Source organism: Eptesicus fuscus, chromosome 14 (assembly GCF_027574615.1).
Source record: "Eptesicus fuscus isolate TK198812 chromosome 14, DD_ASM_mEF_20220401, whole genome shotgun sequence".
Taxonomy (NCBI): Eukaryota; Metazoa; Chordata; class Mammalia; order Chiroptera; family Vespertilionidae; genus Eptesicus; species Eptesicus fuscus.
The window spans coordinates 43,896,581-43,921,466 of NC_072486.1; the positions used below are offsets into that span (position 1 = coordinate 43,896,581).

At 42.0% G+C, this 24,886-nt stretch overlaps 1 protein-coding gene across 1 annotated transcript in view; it reads right to left on the reverse strand.

Annotated features, from left to right (window-relative positions):
• Positions 1 to 24,184, reverse strand: part of VPS41 (VPS41 subunit of HOPS complex) — a 141,622-nt gene extending 117,438 nt beyond the window's left edge. The window contains exons 1-2 of the mRNA XM_008151427.3: positions 24,158 to 24,184; positions 14,157 to 14,195 (exon numbers count right to left, since the gene is read on the reverse strand). Of these exons, the coding sequence (XP_008149649.2) occupies positions 14,157 to 14,195; positions 24,158 to 24,178 (60 nt within the window). The 5' untranslated portion in view covers positions 24,179 to 24,184. The remainder of the gene's footprint in view (positions 1 to 14,156; positions 14,196 to 24,157) is intronic.
• Positions 24,185 to 24,886: the final 702 nt, after the last annotated feature.

Here is a 24,886-nt window from a genome sequence, read left to right on the forward strand (position 1 = left end):
CATTTTCATTCTTGAACAATTATCAGCAAGGACACACACACCTTTTTTCTAAAAATACAGCACCTGACGGTATCAGCAGTTTCATTACAACTATCGTCAGTATGTTTTCCCTTGTTCGATGTATAATCTCTCTATCTTAAAGTGTACTGATTAGTAAACTTAATTCCATCTGCAACCTTAATTTCCCTTGCCATGGAACATAACACATTCACGGGTTCCAGGGAGTAAGAGGTAGACATGCTGGGGAGACCATTATCCTACCAACCAACTTTCTGCCATTACTAAGAATAGTGTAAGAATCAGAAAGAATAAAAATAATGATGGGCTATGGAGCTCGACGCCCCAACCCAAACCCAAAGCTAAAAGCCAGATCTCACTTGCTTGTCCCTAAATTAAATTATGATCTTTCTCGCCGAAACCGGTTTGGCTCAGTGCATAGAGCATCGACCTGCGGACTGAAGGGTCCCAGGTTCGATTCCGGTCAAGGGCATGTACCTTGGTTGCAGGCACATCCACTGTGGGGGGTGTGCAGGAGGCAGCTGATCGATGTTTCTCTCTCATCGATGTTTCTAGCTCCCTCTCCCTCTCCCTTCCTCTCTGTAAAAAAATCAATAAAATATTTTTTAAAATTATGATCTTTCTGAGAAATAAAACAGTTCTCAGCTTGAGTCAGGAGGCCAGGGGTGGCCCTTGGTATCTATTTTTCACAAAGAAATCTCTCAAAACCCTGGCTTCATCATCCCCACAATAAAGAAATACTGCCAGTTTCACATAATGGTTGTGAGAATTACTGAAATCAATTCATTTATTCACTCACAAGAAGCTCTGCTAGTGAGACCGTAGTGACAGGGTCCTTGCCCTCATGAAAGTAGCTGTCACAGAACTGGACAAAAGAACAAAACAGCAGCAGCAACTGTACTTAATGAATACCTTCTCACCACAAGCAAAGAACTAAGTACACATTATCTTCTTAACAAATGTGTGCCTCTGAGCATTCTAGATATCACCATTCAATAATACACAGTACAAGAATTTCCTAGAGCATCAAAGACATTTTGCCAACCCAATCTCTCTCGAGCCCATTTGAACCAGGCCCCACCAGCAACTCACCAGCATGAGTCATGCCTGCTCTTGTAGGATCACCAATAACCTCACTTTGCAGATCCAATGGGGAATCCCTAGACCTCATCTGATCCCTCCTCTCAGCAGCAATTGGCATAGCTGACCATGCTCTTCTTCCTGAGATGCATTCCACCCTCACCTTCTGGGACACCACTTTCATTTGGTTCTCTTCCCACCTCAATGACTACTCCCTCTCAATGTGCGTTGCTAACATCCCTTCATCTACCAGGTATTGCAGTACCCTTGAGGTCCAGACATTAAGACCTCTCATTCATCTGACCTCATGCCCTAAATCCGTGGTCAGCAAACTGTGGCTCGCGAGCCACATGCGGCTCTTTGGCCCCTTGAGTGTGGCTCTTCCACAAAATACCACAGGCCTGGGCGAGTCTATTTTGAAGAAGTGGCGTTAGAAGAAGTTTAAGTTTAAAAAATTTGGCGCTCAAAAGAAATTTCAATCATTGTACTGTTGATATTTGGCTCTGTTGACTAATGAGTTTGCCGACCACTGCCCTAAATGATCTCAATCCAGTTTCATGGTTTCAATGGCAACCCCCCACAGCTGAGATCTCTCTCCAGGACTTCAGTTGCGGCCTGTGGGTGTCAGGCCAGCCCTTTCGCGTCTCTGCCCCTCCTACCGGTCTCTATGCGGTCTCTACTTTTGGTCCTCAGGTATCAGGGCTCTCTCCTGCGAGTTTTCTTTTTTAGTTGTAATTCCTGGGAATTACTAAATTCTGTAAATTTAGTTTGTTCCTGGGAGCATGTCTGTGCAGCATCCACTTACTCTGCCACCATTTTTAATCTCCCAGTTTCATGGTTTTAAACATCATCTAAAAGCTGACTCAAATTCTCTCCAGCTCAGACCTGCACTAGTATTCTTTACCCAACTACCTACCTGACTTTCCACTTGGATGTCTAATTGACATCTCCATCTTAAAATACTCAAATTGAAACTTCTGATCTACTCACCACCACCACCACCACCACCACCACCTCACCCTAAACACCAAAAACAGTTATGGCCAGACTTCACCTATCTCAGTAAACAACTCTACCTACCTCAATCTGGTTGCTCAACCTGATTCCTCTTTCACTTACACCTGCAAATCCTAGTCAGCAAATATCCTGGATCTACTTCAAAAATATACAAAGTCCTTTATCGCCTCTAACAAGAGTTCCCAAAGCCTCCTAACTAATCTTGCTGCTTCCTACCTCCTACACACCACTACCCCAGAATTTTTTCAAGCAGCATCTAGAATAATCTTACTAAAACAAAGCTTCTGCACAGCAAAAGAAACCATCAACAAAATGAAAAGGGAGCCCACTGTATGGGAGAACATATTTGCCAATGATACATCTGCTAAGCAGTTAATTTCCAAAATATATAAGGAACTTAAACAATTTAACAAAAGGAAAACAAATAATCCAATTAAAAAATGGGCAAAGAATCTAAATAGACATTTCTCCAAAGTGGACATACAGATGGCCAAGAGACATATGAAAACATGCTCAAAGTCACTAGTCATCAGAGAGATGCAAATTAAAAGGACAATGAGGTACCATCTCACACCCACCAGAATGGCTACCATCAACAAATCAACAAATGACAAATGCTGGCAAGGATGTGGAGAAAAGGGAACCCTAGTACACTGCTGGTGGGAATGCAGACTGGTACAGCCACTGTGGAAAACAGTATGGAATTTCCTCACAAAACTAAAAATGTAACTGCCATATGACCCAGTGATCCCACTTCTAGGAATACATCCTAAGAATCCTAAAACAGCGTTCACAAAGAATAGGTATACTCCTATGTTCATAGCAGTGTTATTTACAATAGCTAAGATCTGGAAATAGCCCAAGTGCCCATCAGTAGATGAGTGGATAAGGAAGATGTGGTACATTTACACCATGAAATACTATGCAGCTGTACAAAAGGAGGAACTCTTACACTTTGAGACAGCATGGAGGGACCTGGAGAGTATTATACTAAGCAAAATAAGCCAGTCAGAGAAGATAAATATCACATGATCTCACTCATATGGGATCTAATTAACAAAATAAACTGATGGACAAAATAGATCCAGAGACAGAGACTTAAAAGCAAGGAACAGACTGATGAATCTCAGAGGGAAGGCAGGGAGAGTGAAGGAGAGATTAACCAGAGAACTTATATACATAACCCACGGACACAGACAATAATGTGTAGTGAAGGCCTGGTGGGGAGCATGGACAGGTGAGGTCAATGGGGAAAAAAAGGGGAACATCTGTAACACTTACAACAATAAAATTGATTGATTGATTAAAAAAACAATGACTCTCCTGCCGGGCTGTGGTGGCTCAGTGGTTGAGCATCCACCTATGAACCAGGAGGTCATGGTTCAATTCCCAGTCAGGGCACATGCCTGGGTTGTGGGCTTGATCCCCAGTAGGGGGTGTGCAGGAAGCAGCCAATCAATGATACTCTCTCATCATTGATGTTTCTATCTCTCTCTCCCCTCTCCCTTCCTCTCTGAAATCAATAAAAATATATTAATAAAACAACAATGACTCTCCAATGGCTTCCCATCTCACAGTAAAAACCAAAGTCCATATATTGATTTGCAGGCTCTATGTTCTTGGCCACTCATTACTTCATTTGCTACCACACAGCTCCAGCCCCACTCACATCCTTGAAGATGTCTAGCATGACCCCACCTGACCATACTGCATTTACTCTTGCTTTTACCTACAAGACCTTTCCCCCAGGTATTTACTCAAATTTCATCTCCTTGGAGAGGCCTTTCCTGACTAAGATAAATCAACACCTCAGTCCATGCCACAGTCCTCTTACCCAATGTTATCTTTTTTATCTTCAATGTTTATTACCACCTGGTATACTACTCACTTTCAGCTCCAGCACTGGGACAGCGGCTTGCGGGGGATACAGGTAGTATATGTTTTTGCTTATTGTCTCCCTCCTTCATCAAATACTGGTGTATGTTAGCACCCAAAAAACAAAAGTACTCAATAAATATTTGCTAAGTGAATACAATGATCAATCAGTCTATCTTGGACTGCCTAAAATAATTTTTCTCCTAGGTAGTGAAATTATAAATTCTGTTCAAAGATATACTACGCTAGAGTCATGTTTATCTTTCCGATCTCTAACAAGTGGCAGAAATATAGGTTAACAATCTGTATTTGCATCCAGAAAGTTTCCACTAAGTTTCCAAACATATAATTTTTATAATATATGCTTCAAAGGGAATGTTTATCCATGCCTGAATGAATGATGCAATAGTCAGCAGAACCTGTTAATATTAATAGCTCATTAAATGAAAGAGCAAATTTTAAATTCAAAGGCAATTTGGAAGGATCTATTATAATCCCATGCTTCATTTTTCTCAGCAATCAATCTCATAACAAGGCACATTACCATTTTAGTTACTATAAATTTGTTTATTATAATTAATACATGTAAAGAATCAATTTATATTTCAATGAATTATTCACAATATTCTACTCACCAGGTAAAATAAATAATTTTTGTGTGATGCATTTCCTGACTTTAAAAAAATCTATCTCCTGATTTCTCATGACTGATTTTTATTTTAACAAATCTGAAAAAGAACTCTCCATGTGGCTGATACATCTAGAAGTTGCATTTTATTTTAATATTAGTTTCTCATTCAACAAAAATTGCATGTTGGTTTATTTTAAGTAGCTATTTGTCAGTCCACAGTTAATATGTGTAACATGTTCAAGGCTTCCTAATTGTGATATTTGCAAGAATTAAGCCAGATCTGAATGGACATCTATTTAGAGAGTATGTTTGTTAATAATGATAACAAAAGACAGAGGTGGCACTAATTAACTGTCTGTCATTACATGCCATGGCTCAGGCAAGGGGTGATATAATTTATATGCAATCTTTGTTACAAAGGAACACACTGTAAACAGAATAGTCCTTAGTTTAACTATTCAGTTGCTTTCACAAATAACAAAAAGTTCCTGGAACCCATACCTGGTACATAGCAGACCTTATTACAAATTGATTTCCATTAAGTACACTCCCCTACTTCCTTGCCACCCCTCCTTAGCCTAATGGTTTTTCCCTTGTTATTCTTCTCTTTGCTGCACAAGTTCAATCTTGAAATATTAGGCTAACATTTAATGCTTCTACTGCAAAATTCTTTGTACAACATATTAAACTCTTTTAAGAAAACGTGAAATATACTTCTAAATAATAATATACCAAGAACCTATTCAAAGTAAGCAGGGCTTTAAAAAGTACATATATCCATGAAACAGAGCTGCTTCAGTTTCCAGCTGTATGACCAAGTATTCCACAACACACTGGTCCATACATAAACAGGAAACACCCTACGGAAAATGATGACATTTCTGTATTATTGATACCACAATTTCCTCTCCCTGCACCACTGAATCTACTCAGAAATAAATCGATGATATGTTAAACCACTTCAATTTTGGAAATTTCTGTTACTGCAGCATAGATAGCCTCTCCTGCCTTATATAGAACCAGATAAGTTATGGTTTATATTAAACTAGAGGCCCGTTGCACAAAGAGATTCGTGCAATAGGCCTTCCTTCCCTTGGCTTCCAGCACTGGTTTTCCTCCGGCACCCGGGACCCAGATCTTCGCTCCAGCCAGAGTCTGCCATCTTTGTCTTCGCTGCAGACTCTGGCCAGAGTCTGCCATCTTCATATTTGCTGCAGATTCTGGCTGGAGTCTGCCATCTTCGCAGCTGGGTGGCCACCATCTTTGGCCTTCTAATTTGCATACTCACTCTGATTGGCTGTGGGCGTAGTGGAGGTACGGTCAATTTACATGTTTGTCTATTATTAGGTAAGATGAGGTAATCCATATAAAGCACTCAGCACAACCTATCCATACATAGCACATAGTAAGTGGACCTGAAAAATTGAAGTGATGATTTTTCATTACTTAAATATTGTTTTCCTTTAAAATGCACAAGAATGCCCTAACGGGTTTGGCTCAGTGGATAGAGCATCGGCCTGTGGACTGAAAGGTCCCAGATTCGATTCTGGTCAAGGGCATGTACCTTGGTTGCGGGCACATGGCAGCTGATGGATGTTTCTCTCCCATTAATGTTTCTAACTCTCTATCCCTCTCCCTTCCTCTCTGTAAAAAATCAATAAAATATATTTAAATAAATAAATAAATAAAATAAATAAAATGCACAATAATGAATCAAATATTAGAATTACCTGGCAAGGATTTTAAAGCAGCCATCATAAAAGTGTTTCAACAAGCAATTATAAATATCCTTGAAATAAGTGACGCACTAGAATATCTCCGCAAAGAAATAAAAGTTACTAAAAATGAAAAATTTATAACTGGAAAGTATAATAACCAAAAGAAATAACGATTGGATGGGCTCAATAGCAGAGTGGAGATGACAGAGGACAGAACCAATGAACTTGAGAATCAACAGAATTTACCAAATCTGAACAATAGAAAGTGACTGAAAAAAATTAACAGAGCTTCAGGGATCTGTGGAACAATAACAAAAGAGCTAAATTTATATTAAAAGTCCCAGCAGGAGAAGAAAGAGTAGAACTGAAAATTTATGCAAACAAAGAAATAATGGCTGAAAACTCTCCAAATTTAGTGATGGACATAACCCTACAGATTCAAGAAGCTGAGCAAACCCCCCAAAAAGACAAATCAAAGAAATCCACACCAAGAGATATTATAATTAAACTTCTGAAAACTAAAGTAAAAACATATACATAGCCCTGGCTGGTTTAGGTAAGTGGTTAGAGCATCAGCCCACTAACTGAAGGGTTGCAGGTTCAATTCCTGCTCAAGGGCACATACCTTAGTTGCAGGTCCCCCTTCTATAGGGGCATGTGCAAGAGGAAACCAGTTTAGGTGTCACTCTCACATGATGTTTCTCTTTCCCTCTTCTCCCTCCCTTCCACTCTCTCTAGAAATCAATGGAAAAAAATCCTCGGGGGAGGATTAAACTCACACACACACACACACACACACACACACACACACACACACACACACAAGAAAGCAGCCAGGGAAATGTGACACATTACTTATGAAGGAGCACCAACTCAAATGACAATGCATTTCTCATTTGAAATAAGAGGCCAAAAGGAAGTAGCACAGCATTTCTCAGAATCTGAAAGAAAAGAACTATCAATTGCAAATGCTGTATCTGGTGAAAATATCCCTCAAAAATGAAAATAAAATAAAAATGTTCTCTGATGAACAAAAACTAAGAGAATTTGTGGCTTGCAAACCTTTTCCTAAAAGAATGGCTAAGTTTTCTAAACAGAAAGGAACAAAAGATAGATAACAAAAGAAGACTTAGAACTTCACAAAGAATATAAGAATGGGTGAAAAGGGGTACATATAGTAAACTATCCTTTCCATGAGTTTCTTAAATCATATTTCGTAGGTGAAGTAAAATGTTTATTACCAAATGATGTGCTCAATGAATGTTAAGTAAATATTTAAGACAACTATGTTTAAAACATGGGGAGGGTAAAGGGACATACATGGAAGTAAAGTTTTTATACTTGATAAGAAGTGGTAAAATATCATGGGTACCAAACACTCTGATAAATTATGTATATAGTAGAGCAGGCGTCCTCAAACTACGGCCCACAGGCCACATGCAGGTGTTTTTGCCGTTTTGTTTTTTTACTTCAAAATAAGATATGTGCAGTGTGCATAGGAATTTGTTCATAGTTTTTTTAAACTATAGTCCGGCCCTCCAACGGTCTGAGGGAAAGTGAACTGGCCCCCTGTTTAAAAAGTTTGAGGACCCCTGTACTAGAGGCTCAGTGCACAAATTCCTGCACCGGTGGGGTTGGGCTGGCCCGCCCTGACTGCAGCTGATCGGAGCAGGACTAGCCAGGGGGCGGGGCTGTGGGAGGTTGGTTGGCCGGCCCCAGCCCCAATCGGGGTGGGTGGCTATCAGGGACAGGGCCAGCCAGGGGGAGGGGCCGCAGGAGGTTTGCCGGCCGGCCCCACCCCCAATTGGGCCAGTTGGCTGGCCACAGTGCCCATCATAGCGACTGGTCATTCCAGTCGCTTGGCTTTTATATATATACCAGAGGCCTGATGCAGAAATATTCGTGCAAGGGGCTCGGCCCTCGCAGCCCCAGCTTTGTCTGGAAGGACATCCGGAAGGTCGTTCAGCTGTCTGATCTAATTAGCATATTACACTTTTATTATTATAGATAGATGTTTTAATACCCAGAGCAACCATCAAGAAGTAATGCATTCAAAATTATAAAGATGGAGAACAGATTAATGGTTGCCAGGGGATGAATGTGGGGGACAGAGTGGCCGTGACTATAAAGGGTAGCAGAAAATGTGATGATGAACTGTTTTCCGGCAGTGGAGGTTACATGAATCTTCACATGTGATGAAAGTGCACAGAACTAAACACACACACACACACACACACACACACACACACACACAAATTAATGGATATAAAACTGGTGAGATAAGAATAAGTTTGTAGATTATATTAATATCAACTTACTAGTTTTGATGTACTAGAAATATGCAAGATGTTACCCTTTGGGAACTGGGGGAAGGGTATACAGAATCTTTCTGCATGTTTTCTTACAACAGCATATGAATCTACAATTATCTCAAAATAAAAAACTTTTATTAAAATCTCAATAAAAAATTTAGTATACTAGAGTAAAAACAATTCTGGCTTATTTAAAATCTTGGATAAACTAAAGAGGCTAAGAAATAAACCAAACCTTTTCCCTAAATCCCTTGTTAGAAGTTGAGGTGGAGAAGAAAGGACATGTGGTTTCAGTCTGGGTTCCATAGCTCTGCAACCCAAAAGTTCTGTAACATCAACACAAAATACTACTATAAAACATACAGAGAATATTGTGTTTTGTTAAAAATAATAATTGAATTGTTTTGCTAAGTATATAAGCAATGCATATTTGTTATGGAAAATTTAGAAAACAAATGCAGATAACGAGAGTAAATAAAATAAGAATCACAAAACCCAGTAATAATGTCGTCTTATAGCCATTTTTTCTAAGCTTACATGTGAATTTTGGAGGGTGGAAAGAAGCTAGATTAGATTACATTCTAAATCAGGAATCAGCAAATTACAGCCACAGTCAAATCCAGACAAATGCCCATTTTAGTACAGCCTTCCAGTGGATTTTTATATTTTTACTAGTGGCCCGGTGCACAAAATTTGTGCATGGGTGGGGGAGAGGGGCATCCCTCAGCCCAGCCTGCACCCTCTCCAATCTGGGACCCCTCAGGGGATGTCCGACTCCTAAACCGGCAGTCGGACATCCCTCTCACAATCCGGTACCGCTGGCTCCTAACCGCTCGCCTGCCTGCCTGCCTGATTGCCCCTAAGTGCTTCTGCCTGCCAGCCTGATCGTCCCCTAACCACTCCCCTGCCAGCCTGATCGCCCCCAACTACCTTCCCCTGCCGACCCGATTTCCCACAAGTGCCCTCCCCTGCCAGCCCAATTGCCCACAACTTCCCTCCCCTGCTGCAACCCGCCTCCTCCACCAGGACCGGCCACCTCCGTGTCGCACAGAGCCACGGGACCTCCAGACCTCACTGTGTGGAGCGGCTGCCAAGCCCCGCCTCCACTGTGCATGTGGCCATCTTGTTGTGGCCATTTTGTGGCAGCCATCTTTGTGGCAGCCATCTTGTGTCAACGTCGCGGGTGAGGGCCACCTAGGCTTTTATTATAGGTACGTTTATAAACCTACACAATATCCTCTTGACCTTTATAGAAAAAGCTTGCCAGCCCCTGCTCTAAACAGCATTTTTGTAAAAAGCTTTTTTCAATTAAAAAGATAGTGTAACTCCTTATTTCTGGATATTTAGCCTGTTCCAAATTTTTATATTATAAACAAAGTTGTAATGAACACCATTTTCTCATTAACTATTTTAAATATGTTTATAATCATTATTTTCTAAATAAATAACTTTATTTTATGGTAAAACAGGAATTTTAATAAAATTATTAATGTTATATATAAATTAGCTAGACAATTCTCTCTTCTCATAAAAGAAAGCAAAGTTCAAAGATTCTGAAATTGTTATCTTTTCCTACTAGTTGAGTAAGTCAAACTCTGTAACAACACACAAAATATCATCTTATACATAGGCAGGAGTTCAAAGGAAGCTGGGTGTTTTTTTTAACCCTGTCCACTTATACAAAGATACACAGAAGAAGAGTCTGGCATAAAATTAGAGAGAGCACAATGAAGTTGGAGGCAGTAGTTGAACAAGAAGTTAGAAGAGCAGGGTTTAAAGTCAGATTGCTGGGTTCAAATTCATTTTACCAGCCCAGTGACCATGGGCAAGTTAACTAAACACTGTTTCTTCACCAGCAAAACAGAAGCAATAATCATGGCCACGTCACCAGGCTAATTAATATACATAAAGAGCTTACCAAAAGGCCAAGCACTGTTTCCTATACTAAATGTGTTTCTTTTTGAAATGTTGTTCATTACCAAAATAGATTACCAACACTGTTACTGGTCTTTCTACTACATCATCTTTGTTTGCTCCAAAGAGAGCTCAGAACTTTCCTCTATAAGTAATAACATGAAGGATTATAAAACCCCAGATATTAGTGTGCTCACTTGCTTTTATTTAAAACTCTATCCTATCTAATAAAAGAGTAATATGCAAATTGACCGTCACTCCAACACACAAGATGGCTGCCCCTATGTGGACACAAGATGGCTGCCACAAGATGGCCAGCAAGGGAGGGCAGTTGGGAGGGACCAGGCCTGCAGGGGAGGGCAGTTAGGGGTGACCAGGCCTGCAGGGGAGGGCAGTTAGGGGCAATCAGGCTGGCAGGGGAGCAGTTAGGCATCAATCAGGCTGGCAGGGGAGTGGTTAGGGGGTGATCAGGCTGGCAGGCAGAAGCGGTTAGAGGCAATCAGGAAGGCAGGCAGGTGAGCAGTTGGGAGCCAGCAGTCCTGGATTGTGAGAGGGATGTCCAACTGCCCATTTAGGCCCGATCCCAGTAGGATCGGGCCTAAATGGGCAGTTGGACATCCCTCAAGGGGTCCCAGATTGGAGAGGGTGCAGGCTGGGCTGAGGGACACCCCACACCCCCGTGCACGATTTCATGCACTGGGCCTCCAGTTTAATATAAAAGCATATTATTTGTTTCAGCCCGAACACATCTAATCTAATAATAGAGGAATATGCAAATTTGTCCGTTACAGCATCACTGGTCACGACCGGATCAGCAGGCTGTGTCCCTGCCCTCTGCTCAGGCAGCTGCAAGGCCCGGAGTAGGATAGGATACAATAGGAGGGAAAGGAAACTGCATGCGGAAAGGGGTGGTGACCACGAGGGGCGGAGCAGGTGTGCCCAGCGAGGGGCGGAGTGCAGGTGGCAGGGAGCCCTGCCCAGACACGGGAGGAGGGCAGTGATGGCCGTTGGCTGGGAGACACCTACGGGTCTGGGATGGAGTGGAGGACGATCTGAGGCCTTCTGGGCAGAGGCGCTCCTGCTTCGCGGCAGCAGTGCCCGGGCCACGCAGGCCACGGCCACCCTCGCTGGGCCGGGCGTCCCGGGCAGGGAATGGGAGCAGGACAGCGGCTGGGAGGCTGGGTAAGGAGGGGTGGTGAACACCTGCTAGGGCTGAGCCCTGGGCTGGGGGTTAACGACCCCCGCCCCCCCACAACAGAAGCTTTAAGAAAGAAAGGAGGGAGGAAAGAACTTTATAAAGGAGTCAGTAGAGAGAAGAGTTAAAGAAGGAAAGAGGATGTATGAGTGAACTGTAGGAGCTATAATGAAAATCAAGTACAGTTGTGTACTAGGGACAGATTTTAATGCATGAATTTAATGCACCGGGCCTCCACCGGGCCTCTAGTCTATATATATAAAGCCTAAGCAACCGAACAATCGAATGACCAAATGACCAGTCGACCGGTCGCTATGACACACACTGACCACCAGGGAGCAGACCCTCAATGCAGGAGCTGCCCCTGGTGGTCAGTGTGCTCCCACAGCGGGAGTGCCGCTCAGCTGACTGGCCTATCTTGGCGGCCCACCAGCCTGGCAGCAGCCACTCACTCCCTCAGTAGTCCTGCAGGTCCAATCTCGGGAGAAGGGCCCAGGCACCAATGAACCGGCGCCGCCGGCATGATCCCAACAGCACCACCGGCCTCCTGGAAGTCAGCCTCGGGCACCATGGCCACTTCCCCTCCCTCGACGCTCTGCTAGGAAGAAACGATAAAAAAGCGGCCGCCAGGTGGCTCCAGACAACTGGCGCAAACGTCAGTGGGACGGATCCAGATGCCAGGCCGGTAAGGGTGTCCCACTGCCTGCCCGGAGGGCTGATCGCGTCCCAGTCCCCACCCCCCAACCCCCTTGGGATGGGCGCCAGACACAGGGCTCACAGCTGGCGAGTGCCGCTGCTACAGCAAAGCAAGCCTCTCCCGATCAGGACTAACTGGGCGTGAGCCTGCGGCAGGCACAGTGGGACCAGGATGAGCGGGAGTGGCAGGCAGGAGCGGCAGGGGGCATTGGACTGCCGGTTTAAGGCCCAATCCCCACAGGCCATGCCAAGGGGCCCCATCCGTGCACAAATTTGTGCACCAGGCCTCTAGTCCATTATAAAAGGATTCGCCAGTGGATTAAAAAGTACCACTCTAGAGGAAAAAATTATCTGAATATAGAGGTATCAATCTTTAGGCTTAGAATGTATTTTTCCTTTAACTGCCTAAAAGTGGAGTTTACTCCTTTTCCTACAACAGTGTAATCTTCTTGACTCCCCCATTGCACTCATCTCTCACATACTTCCTATTGACTGAACCTGAGAAGCATTTCCTATTTGTCTTCCGCTACTGCCCAGGCCAGACTCCTACCTCCCTCCCTACTATCTCTTATGAGGACTTTTAAGAACTTCCTGTCATGGGTCCCTCTTTCCAGTTGACCTGTCACCAGCCCCTATCCCTACCACCAACAATCAAGGCTTTGGCTGGCTCCCAGTGTCCATAAGACCAAATCCAAACTGTCTGGCTTCACAGATAAGGAACTTCAGAACCTCACCCTAGTTTCCTTATCCAGCCTCATTTCCCCTAATATTCCTCTGAGCTAAATGAAATATTAAAATGAAGAAAACAGCCCTGGCTAGTGTTGCTCAGTGGTTAGAGTGTCAGCCCATGCACCAAAGGGTCAATTCCCGGTCAAGGGCATGTCCCTTGGTTGCAGGTTTGATCCTCACCCCGATAAGGATTAATGTGTCTCTCTCATATAGATGTTTCTCTTTCTCTTTCTCTCTCCCCACCCCCTCTCTTTTCCTCTCTCTCACTCCCTCCCACCCTCTCTAAAAAATAAAAAAATAAAATCAATGGAAAAATATCCTAGGGTGAGGATTAAAAAAAAAGGAAAAAAATATAATTATTAATCCATCTATAGAATTGATGAGCTACTTAATTTATGTTATGCTTAAATTTATTTCTTCTACATAGTCTTGAAAAGGAATTTCTCAAAAAGCCTTCCTTATATATCACCTTTTTTTTCTCCTTAAAATAAAATCTTTAATACAACTTAGCTCCCAGCAGCTTTTCAGGTAACTACTTCCCTTTTGATTTTATAAAATAAACTATAATTTCAATGACTCAGAAATTATACCAATGAGCACACGATATTTATTAAAAGAATGATAAAAGAATAAATATTGCAGAACCTACAGTGGTTATTTTTTGAAATAGGTTTTTTAAATGTCAAGATTCATTTGTAAAACTTTGCATCAATTTTCCCACTGCCAACATGCTTCAGGTTACAATGCTGTTCAAGATTAGAAGAAAACTTTTTGTTCCTTTTCCTGTTTGTTTTTGAAACTAATCCATTAAAAATTTTTAAAGCCAACTGGCCTGTTCTTCCCCAAGGCTCAATTACCTATGGCCCTACTTTACCACCGAGCCTTGTAGGCTGTATTTATTAGCACTGCAGAACAAGTGCATGGTAACCTGGTTAGCCAGAAATCCCCAGGCTCCTGAATCACCGCCTTACCTCAGACTCATCGGTAGATTCTTCAAGAGACACGGTTTCCTACAAAGCAAAGAGGGGGGAAATGGTCAGAATAATGACAAAATAATAGAAAATATTTTCAAGGGAAAGGAGTTCTTATGTCCCCACCAATATCCGCCTGCCCTTTTTTGGAGGTATCTGCAAATACAATTTAAAGGCCTCCACATGGTCCAACTCTCACAGACCTCCTACTTCTCCACACCCTGCAGGACTGAGATGGTTACTCTGGGGCCTCACAAATCCACTGTTCCTGCTGACCTCCCCTCAAGTGGTCAGGAGGATAACAAATTGCCATGGGAGTGAATGGAAGGCTTTTCCCTTGCTAAAAATGCAAATCGCTCTGGCAAAGCAGCCTTACTGATCTCAGAAAGGAAGAGGAAACTGCCATCTCAAAATATCTACAAGCCAATTTTTATACTGAAAAGCTCTTGTGCTATTAATTATTATGCTATTAATCTGGTTGAGTCAAAATGATTGTCTTGCTTAAACAACATTTACAAAAGAATTCCCCTAGAGTGGTACCTATCAGACACTGGGCAAACAAGCTGTATAATTTATATCCACTCTTTAAACCATTAACTGGAAGACAAATTCTGCCATTTAACACAGTTTCCTTCTTGCTAGACAATGAATCTTGCTGCTCTGTGGAAAACAAAGCAAAAAGGGAAAAAATTGACTTGATCCTGCTAATCTCTCACCTGTCCGCTGAAAAAGAGAATCTGCTGATGCCACGCATCCTCAAAGAGGTCAGCAAAATGAAGATTTACTTAACGTACTTATAGATATCAATAGCAATAAAAGGCTACAACTAATATGCTGACACAGAATGTAAGCATTTTACAACAACCCATGAGATAAAGAAAGAACAAAAAAATTGAGGCAAGGGCATAATATTGTTTTAGATTTTACAATATTTTTTTCAACAAAAAGAATGAACATATTTTTTAAGAAGTTAGATGCACATATTACTCAATGCAAATTGGACAGCAGGATAAATGCAAACCGGGTGTTTAAAAACACTTTAAGTTCATTCATGGGAAATCAGTAAGAACCAGGCAGGAGGCAGGCTGCCTGCGGGTCAGTCTAGTGGACAATATAGCCTCTGCTCTCAAAAATCATCTGTGAAATGGGATGAAAGTTACCTGTAATTAAGAATGTTGTTGCAGTTACATCATTAACCATGAAGAATATGAGACGCTTCTTTACATCCCCATGCAGCCCATTTAGTTTAATATTATTCTAAACATTAGGAAGTTCTAATTTGGAGCTACAATCTCTCCACAGTAACTAACTTTTTATTCTTAACAGCAATAAGGCTCAGAAAAAGTCCAATTATTTTACTACTTTCTGACTGTTCTCCAGAGAGTTAATGATACATATCATGCCTACCCTTCTAAATTATTTTTCCTCTGTGCTAACCATCCCCAGTTCCAGGTTTTAGTCCATTTACCATCCTTACCCTTCACTCCTTTGAACATACCCTCACTTAATATTAATAATCACTATTCTAACATCTTTACTGAACATCTATTATATATATTCCCATAATGCTAAATGCTTTACAGGTAGCATCTTAAAATTTCCTAACTACCCCTACCGTACGAACGTTGAGGTTTAGAGGTTGAACTTCTAAAAGTCCCTGAGTATTACGTTTGTTAGCATTCGCCAAAATAAGGTTTGACAACTGTGCCAATGAACCAGACATAGGTTCCTATTTCCCAACTCTACAACTCTGAAACAATACTGGACTACACTTTTCAGAAAAATTACATCAAACTGGAGGAATTTTTTCTTTTTCTTATTTGGACTCCATTAAAATATGCACAGGGGGGGAAGCGCAAATATCCCATTTACATTCTTGATTAAAACAGAGACGTAGGGCCCCACTCAGCAATTTCCACCCAAAAGCTCTAAACCAGATTACACTCTTACCCCCCACCAGAACGCAGTCAGATCTCTGAAACCTGAGTCTGTAGGTTTAGAGGCACTTCCTGTGACTGCCAGTAGCCATCAAGAACATTTACTCCAGGTCTCTCTCCGACTTCTCCTGAGCACCAGCACAAACCTCGCAAACACAGCTCTGGCCTCAAAAAATTACATTTTTTCCACAATCCTACCAAAGCAATGCATGAGTGACTTTGAGAATTAGCCTGGTCTGTTATTTCTTAGCTTCATTCATTCAAGCTCCAAGCTTAATGCTCTAGAGACAGGCAAATAAGAAATGACATGAATGTCCCCAGTGAGGGATCCAAGAAACAAGGGTGAACCCTGAGAACGATTACAATTTAGAAAATCAGCGGTTTTCAAAAAATTTTCTTTTAAATATATTTTTATTGACTTCAGAGAGGAAGGGAGAGAACGACAGAAACATCAATGATGAGAGAGAATCATTGATTGGCTGCATCCCGCACGCTCCCTGTTGGGGATCGAGCCCACAACCTGGGCATGTGCCCTTGACCAGAATCGAACCCGGGACCCTTCAGTCCACAGGCTGACGCTCTATCCACTGAGCCAAACCTGGCTGGGGCAGTTTTCAAAAATTTTTTAAGTACACACCCTATCTTTCAAATAACCTAACTTCAGATCATGAAAATATAAGTTATAAAATTGTGCTGTTCTCTAAATAAAATAAGCCAGATACAAAATGACAAATATTCTAGGATTACTCCTTTATGAGACAGTAAAATAGAGGTTAGCAAGGCTGGGGGAGGGAGTAATGAAGGGTTATTATTTAACGGGTACAGAGTTTCAGTGTGAGGTGATGAAAAGTTGTTGAGATGGATGCTGGTGATGACTGAACAACAACGTGAATGTACTTAATGGCACTGCATCATACATTTAAAAATGGTTAAAGTGGTAAATATGGTATGTATATTTTACCACAATAAAAAAAAAAATGGTGCTGTTCTGGTTATAGCAAAAATGATGGGCTGGAAGTTACCCAGTGACACAAATGCATAGCCAGACAAATTCTGGGCAAAAGGCTGAAAAGCTAAACTCAACAACTGTTTCACTTTACCTTTCTTTTGCAGACCAATCCCTTAAACTCAATCACCTATCTAAACCTAATGCTCTCCCTAGCTTGACATGCCACCTCCCGAATCTATTCATCAACTGCGTCAGAATACCTTTCGAAACACACATCAGGCTAGTCACTGCTCTCCTCAAAGAATCCTTGGGACTCAGATTTCAGATTCCTCAGCAAGGAAGTCAAAGCCTACCCCAACCTGGCCCCAAATAGACTTTTAACCTCACTTCCCCCTCTGCACGAATCCAGGGCCCTCCAGCCACACTGGGTGACTGCTCACCAAGATATCACATGCTCAGGCCTCTATGCCAGAGGTGACAAAAGGTGGCCTGCGGGTGTTTTGTTCGGCCTGGAGAGTGTGTTTGAGACTTCCACACAGCCCTAGCTGGTTTGGCTCAGTGGACAGAGCGTCAGCCTGCGGACTGAAGGGTCTCGGGATCGATTCTGGTCAAGGGCACATGCCTGGGTTGCAGACTTGGTCTCCAGGGTGGGGCATGCAGGAGGCAGCTGATCAGTAACTCTCTCTCATCATTGATGTTTCTAGCTCTCTCTCCCTCTCCCTTCCCCTCTGAAATCAACAAAAAAATATATTTTTAAAAAGACTTCCACATAAAAATCTGTATCTCTGACTTCATAAAAATCAGCCTATATGTTCACCAGGATCTACATTTCCATATAACATCATGTTACATTTCCATATAACAGTTGGAGGTGAGCAGCTATACCCATAAGACAGAATGCACTTAACCCATCAATACCTGTAACTCCACATTCCCTTATATCAAGACAACCCCTCGCATTTCCACTGCCACGTGCCTGCCTTGAACTTGTGATGTTTGCGCTGAGTCTTTCCTAAGTGCTTCCTTCAGCTTAGAAGGCCCTTGGCCCAACTCTACACTCATCTTAGCAGTCTTCCAACTCCCAGCATGCTCTACAGGTTCAGGCAAACCCACAAGGGTACCTCTGGGAGGTAGGTAGTCAACAACAGAATTCTAACTTCGTGGTTTATATTTTCATGTTGCCAATTATTGCTTTGTGTTGTGTTTTTTTGAGTTTGAAATGCACTGGCTGTTTCTACACCCTAACCTACGTCTCACCTCTTTCTCATAATTGTCTCTACTAAGCCAAAGACACAAGCTCCAGACCTGGGCTCCTATGCCTTTGTTTCTTCCTATAACCCTCAGCTCTCACATAATATTAACAGCCTTATCCTAAGTTTTCCTTTAAAATACACTGTAGCTAAGCCCACATGCTTTTGCCTCTTGTCTCTCATTATCCTACCCAAAGGAACAGTTCAACACCATTTGCTGGTGATGATGATAAAAAATAAGCAACTGATCCCTCCTCTTTTCCAATTATGAGCAATAACAGGTGCCTTTTCTCCAGGCAGAAGCTTCAATTAGCTTATGGCTGTAAGACAGTTACAGAGGGGGCTTGGAGGAAAACAGCAGCAAACAAGGATAGAGAGATTCAAATGGAATGTTAACCACCTAGCTCTCTGATGACCCTTCCAATAAAGGCTATCCCACCCCTAGTCCCAAGACCTGGGAGAAGACTCAGCACAGCTGGCCTCAGAGGCAGAAGGGTAAGGAAGGCTGTCAGCTCGGAAGGAGAGAGAGAAGCCAGGACCTCCCCGGTTGTGAAGTCCTCAGTATTTCGAGAGCCTACACACTGTGGGTTATGGGTGGTGAGGGGAATTTGGGAGAGAAATGGGAGGCTGGAACTTGATGAAGGCCAACTCCAAGCTCTACAGGATGAAGAACCAGAACAAAGACCAGGGCCCAGGAAATCAGACATTAAACACTCCCTCCCAGCAATGTGTGTGACACAGCAGAGCTTAATGGAAAAGACGGTGTGACAGCTCTCAATGTCTGACACAGGCACAGGAAAGAGGGAGCCTTTTGTGTGATATGTATTTGATATCCTTGTGTCACAAAGTCTCAATTTCAAAAAGTTTTGGGGCACCTAGGGACTAGGCTGGTTTAGCAGGAAAGATTTTAAAGTATCTGGGGAGCTAGCAGGAGCAAGAAGACTCAGGTTACCAAATCTGTTCAACCCACTAGCCTTAGCTACTGCACTCACCTCATTCTGCAAGTGAAGAAGTGCCTTGACACCTGCTTCAGCTTGGTGGCTTAGTGACCCAATCCCAAATCTGACTTTGCGTCAGAATCATCTAAACTCAGTTGGGGGATTGGCCAATACCCTTTAATACACTCTATCCTCACAGATTCTGATTCAGTGGGCATTAGTAGAGCCTAGAATCACAAGCATTTTGTAACAAAAACATGAGGAGGACCAAGTTTCTAGAAGACAAAAGGGCAACAGTGACTGGGCAGCCATGCATGGAGAGCTGCATGAAACCCGGAAGCGCCTGATCTGCCAAGGGGTTCCTCTCCAGGGTAGCAATGTGGCTGCTGGGGAGGCTACTAATCACCAGCTGGTGACACTGACTTTCAGCCAACCAACCCAGACAAATATGGGGGGAAAAAAACTAATAAGGCAATGAGCATGCCCAGCTAAGCTAAACTGTGACTACACTTTAGTTACATGACGGTAAAGAGTGGGCCATCTAAAAATTTCTCTGAAACTGTACTTTTGCAACTTGTTTGGGGCTTCTTTTTTCCTTTACTTATAAGTAAAGTTGCCTTTGTAAGTCTGTGCTGGCCAAACTGTAAGAGAAGAGAAGCGTGCATACCTAAGACAAGCCCACGTTTGGATGATAAATCACTGCCCTCTTTATAAGACAACCGTTTTAATCTGGCCACTTTAAAATGCTTTCTGTCATACTCACAAGAGTCCTGGAGAGTAAAATCCCCAATTTACAGACAAGGACACTGAGGCAGTCAATTATTTACTGACTTGATTTTTATTTTACACATGGGGCACAACCATATGGGAGTATACAAGCTCATGAATGTGCCTCTGATAGTATGTAAATGCTCTACCATAGGATAGAATTTCCCTAATTTCTAAAACATAGACAGAGAAGTCAAAAAAGAAACTCTCCTAATTGGTTAAGAAGTAGATGGTCTGATTGATCAACTATTTCAACAGACGAGGTTCCCCGCTGTAGGAAAGATGAAAGGGTGCGTACCTGGGGAGCTGGCAGAGTAAGGAGTCTACGTAGGGAAAGTAATCTACAATACATTTAAATTTATAACTTCCAAAAGTTTCAAGTAAGATAAAATAACCATCCAAATTCTATTGGACCTTACTTACAATCTGACATTTTCAATTCAGAAGGCTATTCTCCCTTCATAAATTCATTTACACATTTTATTAAGACCTAGTACTTGTAAAGCACTAGCCCTGTGAGAGTTACAGACATGAGTAAGCTCTAATCCTTTATTCTTGAAGACTCAGCAATCTGTAGGAGAGACAAGACAAATACACAAACAACCAGACTTCAAGCAGAATGTTATTCATAAGTGAGGTATGGACAAATACTGTAGGGCATCTGTGATTATGAAGGTCAACTATAAATCATTTTGGTGCTAGATAAAACGGCTGTTTAGAAGATTTTCAGGCAGAAGGCAGGGTATTAGCTCTTCCTGTATAACATATGTAGGGATTTGGGGGAACTACCTTTACGATACTCAGCATAAACAAAGATATCCCAGTAACTCTTAAAAATGTTCATTCATATCCAAAGAGTGATTTTTAGTTTGAGAGTCTATGAACTGTTTTATGTTTTGTTAACTCGCTCAGTAGAGATCTCACTATATTGGTTCTTCCTAAAATTAAAGGGGAGGGCAAGCAATCACCAAAGAATACAACGCTCAGAAACGTTAAGAGGAGAGGTTTAGTTTTGTCTCCCTTATCATGGAGGGCTATGTGCATTTACAATAAAAAAGCTTCCTTTGCCCTAACCTGTCATCAGTTACTGTAAAACACATCTCACTGCTTAAAGCATTCAGAAGAGAAAAATTATGTCAAGATTTTCTAAAAGGTTCAGAGTATCAAAACAGAACAATTAGCAAATTTACTTAACTCCACTTTTGAACCATTTTAGCCCTCAAAAACATCTATAATAAAGGCCTTGCTATCTTATTTGAGATTTTAATGGCTTCCTACTGAAAAATGTGAAATGCACAAAAAAGCAGAGTGGGAAAAGTCTAACTATTTTTAATCTACAAAAGACAATTTATAGATTAAATATAGGTACAATTATTTATTAGCTTTCTTTAACAAAATAAACAGGGCAATTTGTGAATGTTCGCTTCTTTCTGCTATTAATCATGAGCTTTGAAATTAGATGACTGGAGATTTATTATAGATACAAGTATGAGCAAGTAACTGAAGTTGTCTGGATTTCTACTGTTTACCTGGAAAATTCAATCCTTTAATACATATTGCATATCAGGCACTACTCTATGTGTCAGGAATACAGCAGTGAACAAATCTTTGCCATCATGGAGCTTACATCCTAATGGGGAGAATATACCGAAATGAATATAGAAACATAGAGAATATACAGAAAAAATAGACGAGCACAAAGAAAAATATAATGCAGGAAAGAGGTTACAAAAAATGGTCAGAGAACACTTGGGCCCAGCTGGTATGGCACAGTGGTTGAGCGTCGACCCATGAACCAAGAAGTCACTGGTTGATTCCTGGTCAGGGCAATACCTGGGTTGCTGGTTTGATCCCTGGTCAGAGGGCATATGGGAGGCAACAGATCAATGTTTCTCTCTCACATCCATGTTTCTCTCTCTCTCTCTCTCTCTCTCTCTCTCTCTCTCTCTCTCTCTCTCTTCCTCTCTTCCTCTCTCCCTCCCTCCATCCCTCCTCAGGAGAGAATAAAAATGAAAAATAAAAAAGATAACACTTGAAAAAAGACAAAGGGAATGAGGGAGAAAACCCTGTAGATATCTCGGGTCAAAAAAGGGTACAGCATGAACAAAGGCCCTTAGGTAGAAACATGCCATGTTTGTTGAAGGAACAGTAAGAGAGCCAGTACAGCTGATGCAAAATGATAGAAGGGAAAGAAAAATAGTGAAAAATTAGGTCAGAAAATGGGGACAGAGCAATTGGGGCAAGGTCCTGTAGGGCAACTAGGCTATTACAAAGACGCTGGCTTTCACTCAGAGTGCGATGAGAAGGACCAGAACGTTTGGAAGTGGGAGGTGCTTGTCCTGACAGATACATCAGAATAAACATCTACCACACAGAATTCTTTTCTGAGGACCAACTGCGAATGTGAAAGGATTCTTTCCATTGAAAAGTGCTGTACAAATCCAAAGCATTCTTATTGTATCACTAACTTTATGCATGTCTTTCTCCATCAGACAGCTTGGCCGAACACAAAACAGTAGTAAATACTAAGAACAACTGTCTCCATTTCTGCTACCCTATATCTAAGAACATAAGGAGCTTCGTTTTTTTTTTCTTGCTTTTAAATCAAACCACCAAAAATTTGTATTTCAATATGAAAGGCAAATAGTATGAAAACCAATCTCACCACTATCATCAAACCCAACAATGTGTCATGAAATTTACACGTGCTTAATGAGCATTTTCCTTTGAACTGCCTAGAACAGAAAAGGGAGGCTCCAGTGGTAAGAGACTCTTATCGCAATGACCTCCCAAACAAAATTTCTACCTTGTTTCTTCATTAATGTGTAGAAAGGGCAGATTTTCATTATGTAAGTAAAGTATGTTGCCAGTGGTACAGATTATAAACTCGATACGCTTCTGCTATTATGATACTAAACAGTTTATCATCAAATCACTTCTTAGAGGCAATTATGGAAACTGGTGGCCCTGTTAATTTGTGAGGCAAAGCAGTGCTAAGCTTAAAAATGACCCTGGAGCCCTCGCCGTTTTGGCTCAGTGGACAGAGCGTTGGCCTGCACACTAAAGGGTCCCAGGTTCGATTCCGGCCAAGGGCACATGCCCAGGTTGCAGGCTCGGTCCTCCCCAGTAGGGGGCGTGCAGGAGGCAGCCAATCAATGATTCTCTCTCATCATTGATGTTTCTCTCTCTATCTCTCTCCCTTCCTCTCTGAAATCAATAAAAATATATATATATATATATTTTAAAAAATGACCCTGGAGATGGAAAGTGAAGGTATTTCTCCAGGTTCCGGACTTCCTCTGCTCTTTTTGTCTTATGTTACTCTGGCAGCCACTATTGCCTGTATGAATACAACTACCGCAATCACTAATTTCTATCCTAAACTCCGGTGCCACATTGCCACGTGTTGATTGGACACTGCCATCTGACATTCTGCCAGCAACAAATAACTCCTCTCCTAACTTTATGCCCAACTTTTAGTAAGCACTTTAACTTTGTGTACCAATTCATTGCAACTTAAACCACCTTCCAAAGACGGACACTATATTATCTCTATCTTATATCTCTATCTTTAAATATTGTATATTTAAAAGTTAAATAACTAGCCTAAAGTCACATATTCAGACAGAGAACCAGCACAGGAGCCTAGTCATTTTTGCTCTAGAACAGATGCACTTAACCGCCCCAGTACGCCACAGTGACCTTAGCTTTGTAGCTAAATGCAATAGATGCGAAACGAAACATCATTTACTTTCCCCCAGCCCTCCTGCAAACCGCTCTCACGGTCCTACTTCGAGTGGAAAGGAATTTAAACTTCAGTTACCTAGCCTCAAAACTCAAGTCATCTATTTCGCCTCCCATGGGCAATCAGTCCCCGTCGTAGCCCAGGCTGCCTTCAAGCCACTGAGCACAGGCCACGGGAGCAGAGCCAAAAAAAAGAGCCAGCTCGCAAACGCCGGGGGTGTGTCGGTGGCTTTCCCAGGTGCCCTCCAAGAACAGGCATCCCACCCGCGTCTCTGCTCCCGAATGGCCTTTCGGTGCCCGCCCGCCCTGCCCTGCCTGGCCCTCCAGCAGCCCCGCACCTCCACGCGCTCCTTCCCAAGGTCCGGCCACTCCACCTTCGTTCTCCCTTCCCTTGCCCAGCAGATGTAGCCTTTACCTGTTCCTCGGCTTCCGCCATGGTGCAGCTGGGGAGTCATGTGACATACCCGGAAATGAGAGAAAAACCAGACACTGAGGCCCAGGGCCTGCTGGGAAATGTAGTTTTAGCAGCATCTGAGCCTGGATATCTTTTCTATTTGATGAGGTTATTAGGCCTTGGTTTCTGCTTCCAGCTCTCCAAGCTCGATGAAGTTATGCTTTGGAGAATCTGAACATAACCGTTGTTGATGCTTTATTTTGTTGTTGTTCTTATTTTTTCCGTGATAATTATATTTATTTATATTTACTGTGTATCAGGCCCTGGATTTACAGTTTTGCATGAATTATCTCATTTAATCCTTCCAGCAATCCCTACTATTTTCCCCACTTATAGAGGAGAACACCGTGCCTCAGAGGTCACACAGCTAATAAGAGACATAAATAAAATTTAAATTTGGCCTCACCTGATGCTAAAGACTCGACTACCAAATGCCACTTAGTCTAAAAGTGTTCTTGCAGTTTTAAAAAAGCATATTAAGTGAATGTAAAGCAGTCTTTGCATAGGAGAACCAAAGAATAGTTTATTTGGATTCTACTGCTTGCTTCTTTAAGTTGACATTTCCTTCTGAGGGCTCTTCTGGAATCTGGACATTGACATTAAAAATCTCTGTTGTTTAAATTATTTGTTAAACTTGTATTGAGTATATTCCATAGATAAATATTTGAAATGAAATAAAAATTTATCCTT